We start from the raw sequence: 6,000 nt of genomic DNA on the forward strand, positions 1-6,000 counted from the left end.
CTTTAGAAATGTCATGTAAGTTATTAAATATAAATCATTTAGGATAATGCAAAAATGCCCGTGCGTACAACTGCAATAAAGATTTGCCGTAATATTATTAGAGTAAAATACCACACAATTAAGTGATTATTTCTCAGCCATTGTCAATTATTAACCTTTGGGGGCAGCCTTGTACTATAGGCCTATCAGTTCTGGGTCACTCTTTTTTTCCAAATTTACCTTTTGAAAGACATTGTCTGATATTCTTTGCTCTTTTTCCAATAAGTGAAAATGTTCTTCAGAAAATAGGAATGTAAACCTAAACTTTGTACTTAGCATGTTCATATTTGTTTGGAAGTCAGAAACCTAACGCTGAAATTTTTCCAGTTCTGGAGTTTAGTCTTCTGGGGTTTAGTTATTCTTAAAATTTAGTCCCAATCCTCATATTCATCATATTGTTTCATGTGTGTGCTTCCAAGTATATATATTCACACAACAGTCACATTCATACTCACATTGATTTACTTCAATGTCTTCTCACTGGTATCTTTTGTGATTTTGCAGTGCCCTTTCAGGGTCTGTGATAAAACAGTCATTCATGCAACCAGTATTTATTGAGCACATGCTATGTGCCAGCCACCATGCTTGGGCACTGAGGATATAGTAGTAGAGAGCACAAAGTCCTTGCAACATACATTTTTGAGGAATAGGCTTATGGATTATGTACTAAAAGTAATTGCTTTGAAATAAAGTAATGCAATGTATATTTCTGTGGTCAACCTTAAATTATCCATATGGATCTTTTCTCTCAACATTTTTGCCTTAAACTTTTGCCTGGGGAATGTGAGTTATTGGACAATGTTTAGTACGTCCTTCCTGGATTATTAAAAACTCTAAGATGATCATATTTTCCCAAAGATCCTGTCACTCAGCATCATTCACTAGTTGGAGAAGCTGCTAAGTTCTTTCATTTTCTTCGTCTTCTTCAAGATTCTATAGCAGGCCATATCAACCCTCTTCTGCAAGCATTTATCAACTCTCTGCTGTTAGCATCTGGTAAGTTGTAGGGTGTACTAAGAAATTTATGTGTATGGCTTTATCCTGTCTTTTAGGGCTGAACTGAGAAATATCCTTTGTTAGCTTTAGCAAAGTCTTGTCTGTCGGCTGACATAGTTTATGCGTGGGAAAAGAGATCGAAGTTTCTACCACAACAGATTCTTTCTGCAGAAGGTTAGGTCACATTTTTACATGGCTTTTATATTATACACTAAATGTGGAAATTGTGTTGAAAGAAAAGTAAGGTAAGGAAAGGAATGTAAAATAATACCATGTTTTGTTTTGTTTTGCCAACAACCTTTAGTAATTGTAGTTTCTAACAGACTTTTAGAAATACTTATTTGAAGAATGCTAATTTAGTACCAAAGACCATGTTTTCTTTGAATGTAACATTCACTTTGAATGTGAGAATCTAAAAGTTGTTCATTGTCAGTATTATGGAGTCAGAGGTTTTTTGCATATTTGTTTTAATAGACAATAAACCCATATTAACAAAAGCACGCATTGAATGAGATTGCATTTTCATTTTCTTAATGTTAAATAGTAGATAAAACTTTTATGTTTAAAAGAAACCGATTCCTTTCTTTGGGCTCAGGAGGGCATAACAGGAACTGTCCTACAGGATTAAAAATACTTCCTGTAATCATCTCTTAACTTTGTCCCTCCCACTACTGAAGTATACAGATTTTTCATAATATCCTTCATATAGGGGGAAACCTAAGGAGAAAACTTACAAATTTTCCTAAGGTCAGTGGCATCACAGAGCAAAGACATTTCTGGCTTATAAATCTGTGCTGACAAATTACCTCTATTCAATGATTAATTAAAGGGCAGTTGTATAGAAGATGTATGTGGCAATTTTGACCTTGAAATATATAATCTTTGGTCTCAGAAGAAATATATAACAAAACATGAAAATTATTCAATATTTAAACTGGATGGAAAAATTGCTGGCTTTCTGGTAAGGTAGGAATAAGTACATATACTTCTGGGAAAGGAAATGTAAAACGTACCTATTTCTATTGATGCAAATGTGCTTTCTCAGCCCCCTACACCTCCTTTCCACTCTACAATGTACTATGAATTACATCTCATGCACTGAAAAATAATATTACTTGTTTTCCCCTACGTTAGCCACAATAAATACACAGAAAACAGAATTGTAGAGCCAGAAGAAAATGTGACAGACATTCTTATCTAGACCTACAACTGCAGGAACATGTGTAAATAAGCTCTTTTAGATAAAACAGCTTTATATTCTCTTCTTGAAGATGTCCACAACTAGAAATGCACAATCCTCCTGGCAGCATTTGATCCCTGGAGACTCCTTCTAAAGTCACTTCCCCATCCTCCAATAACTCCATCACATGTTATATTTTGTCTCCAAAACTGGTTATGATATGAAATTGTGTTATTTATTTTTTATTCTTTTGTTGATGGTCTCTCTCAATAGATGCAAGTTCTATTCTGTCTTGCTCATTTCTCTAAGAATAGTTGATGCTTAATAGTTACTTATTAAAAATATGTTACATTGATAGAAGGAAGTTAAGGAATTAGGATATTAGGTAAGAAGAAAGAAAGATCAAAATAATATTTTGACCTTATGCCTAGCTGAAATACCTTCTGCTTTCAATTAAGCTCATCTCCTGTTGTTCAGTCTTTGACAGATAAGGGTGGCAACAATACCACATTCTCCAACCAAAATTCCCCCAGGTACTTGCGCAAAACTATTTAGGACAGTTAGCAGGCACTCAATCTTACTTTACCCTTAGTTTCTTTGAGAAGAAACAAAGGAGAAAAATATATAAATAAACAAGATAAAACAAAGCTTTAATTGATGATGACAGAAAGCTGTGAATTATTAGTTTCACAGAGTATGAAATCTTATTGCTTAAAAGAAACTATTTTAAACAGGCAGCAAGTTCAAATGCAAATTTAAAAAAAAAAGAAAGGAAAAATCATTAGATGAAGAAAATGGTTCTAAGGGAAAATATGACAGAATAAGTATGGGTGGTGGGGAGTAGCTAAGTAGGATATAAGTTCCAGGCAATACTCAAGTTACCTGGACTGTCACTGACATTCATCCTTATGTTCTCCAGTTCTTAGCTATCTAAATTCCACATTTTAGCTTTGCAGAGTGAAGAGATTTGCAAGGCCTGGATTCTTTCAGAAGGATATTTGATAGGGTAATGGCGTTTATTACAAAAACACATTGACTTAGACCATTCCAGCCCAAGCAATAAGTGGAAATTTTCTCTCCCCAACATATGTATTTATTGGTGAGTAAGAAGCAGGTCCAAAAATGATTATGGATGAAAGAACATGACAAAGTTCAATCATCTGAAGCAGAAATAAGATCATAAATCTGAACAATGAAGTTTTCTCATCAACAACCAAGAGGTTGTTGCTTTGCTTTGTTCTATATTTTATTATGACAGAAATATGAACATATTGGAATGCTCTTCTAAGGCAACATTTGAAAGATTTTACTGTTGGTCTTTCATGAATTGCATTTATTTGGTAAGAAAAATTATCTGTAAAAATAGATGTGGAGAAATTGAAGCATATTTCAATATTAAAATGAGCAAGAACCTAGACAATCAAAATCCTTTTGTCTCTGTATAAATTTGCTGACAATCCCATTTATGGGATCAGGGAAGTAATGAGAAGAATTTTCTTTCAGGAAAAAAGTTTAAAACCTAACCTATGGGTACCATTTTTGGAAAACATTCTAAATTTGTAACAACTGTGTTGCAGAGAGGGGGTCATAAAGTTACATATAGAGGACTTTTACCTATTTGATTAGGTTGTATGTGATGTCAAAATACCATTTTTAAGTATAGGGAGAAGGATATGATAGAAGAAGAGTCATAACAGATTGGCTTTGTTAATGCTAGGGCTGGTCTCATGTTGAAAAGATATTGATGTAAGTGTGGTGGTCAATGGGAAGTGATTTGGTGGTGGTAAAAATGGAGGACATGGGGATGGGGATGAAGGTGGAAAGATTTCTTCAAAATCACCTCTCCATATTCTTCTATGCTCTGTTAACTGACGAGAGAATGTCAACCTAATGATACATTTCATTGGCTTCAAAATTTGAAAGTGATTTCAAGGGTTACAAGATGGTTACTCATTCATTCATGCACCATATTTTTAATTGAGTTCCTATGTGCTGCATCTACTGGGCTAGATGTTAAATACAAAATGGTGAGCATTAATTTGCTTTTATTTTCCTTATGTACAAAGTGGAGATTAGAGTTTCTCTCCCTGCTTATCTCACAGAACTTTTTGGAGCTTGAGTAAGATAGTATGACCTATGCAATAACATATAAAAATACATAATAATAATGGTAGTAATATCATATTTGGGAAGGAAAATACTTCAATTTTTCCTTCCTGCCATGAAAACATGTTCTGTTGTAGATTAATACAGAAGGAGAATCAGAACAGCTGATGGGGCAGGGAGTGATTGCTATTCCATTAAGAGAGGGAAAAAACTCTGAAACTGTGAGAGCAGAAACACTGGAAAGAAAGTTACCTTTACAATTTTGTTTGGTGCCAACTCCTTCCTTGCCAGAGCCTATAATGTACTTGAGCTACACTGCTTGCCATTGGGTTTTAGCTTAGTGTTTCTCAAACCCCAGTTAGTCGTGTATCAACTTCACAGATTTTTCCTATTATCCATTTATAACATTATTAATATTTAATTAATATTTTTCTTTAAATCAATAATGTGTTATATATAAAATATTGTGAATACTTTAAAAATGCAAAGATTATATAATTCCTTTAAAGACCAGTACCGCTTACTATAATAAAAGGTAGATATAAAACCCAATAAAATTAAAACAAAATCACTTTATTTAATTCTAGGTAGGTTCCATTGTCTAACCAAGGCCCTGAGCCTGAGGCCAAAGAGTTTGCTCCTTCTTCACTATGAAGGTTATTGAGTGATTATTGAGTAAGTGCTGAAGAAGTGTTACAGATATGCTAGCACCAAACTGAGAACTTCTCTTTGACACAATCAGAAAGCTGGAAAGATACTAAAAAGTTCAAAGAGGATTAACTTTCTTACTCAGTGATACAATATTATTTAATGGAATTTCTTATACTAGCTCAAATGCCTTGCAGAAGTCAATACCATATAATGCAAAGCCCTGGTGTAGCTGGTCTTTAGATCTTTAGATCTAACTATATCTAACTATACCTCTTTATTCTTCTTATTCCATTTCAACAGAATGACCAATGAACTCTACTACACAGTTGCAAAACACTTTCTAAGGAGGATTCCCCCTCCACCCCGAGGCTGAATTCCCAAATTGTTGTTCATTCCACAATGGGTATCATTATGATTACTTAAAGGGCAGAATAACTAGCACTTCAAGAAGCTAAAGAATGTATTCAGAATTAAGCCTAGCGTGCACCTTTTATAGACACTGTGGGGAGAGGCAAACTTATAAATATGCTAGCAACATCTTGCACAAGAACACATGGTAGATTAGTGGGCAGAACAAAATGATCTCTAGGGACTTGCTCTTAAGTTTCCTGACCAGAAGATCACAGTCCTTTCTCACAGATAAGAAAATTCAAGCCTCAAACCAATGAAACATAACTTAGAGAATGGCCCCATAGGACTTACCTCCTGTTAGCATGAGGGCACATTTGCACATACAGTTGTCATTATCTGCATCTTTAGTGCTGAAATCAGCACCATGTAAGATCAGGCTGCTCTGTTTTCCTGCTGTCCCAGTGTGACCCTTTAAATACAACCTGAAGTTTAAAAAAAAAAATGAAAAGATAAGCCATTTAACAGAATAACAGAACCCAGAAGACCAGTTTGTTGAATGTTTGCCTTTTTCATCATTTTCTCCCTTCTTTGTACTCAGCCCTTCTAACAAACTAGTATAAGATCCAAGCTAGAAAGAAAGAAAGAAAGAAAGAAAGAAAGAAAGAAAGAAAGAAAGA

The 6,000-nt window shown here is 34.4% G+C and overlaps 1 protein-coding gene across 3 annotated transcripts in view; it reads right to left on the reverse strand.

Annotated features, from left to right (window-relative positions):
• Positions 1–6,000, reverse strand: part of ANGPT1 (angiopoietin 1) — a 244,927-nt gene that overhangs the window by 7,903 nt on the left and 231,024 nt on the right. For all 3 annotated transcript variants that reach the window (XM_035011751.1, XM_035011750.1, XM_035011752.1), the window contains one exon: positions 5,675–5,805. In XM_035011751.1, the coding sequence (XP_034867642.1) occupies positions 5,675–5,805 (131 nt within the window). The remainder of the gene's footprint in view (positions 1–5,674; positions 5,806–6,000) is intronic.

Source organism: Mirounga leonina, unplaced genomic scaffold (assembly GCF_011800145.1).
Source record: "Mirounga leonina isolate KUSES-001 unplaced genomic scaffold, KU_Mleo_1.0 Mir_165, whole genome shotgun sequence".
Classification (NCBI taxonomy): Eukaryota; Metazoa; Chordata; class Mammalia; order Carnivora; family Phocidae; genus Mirounga; species Mirounga leonina.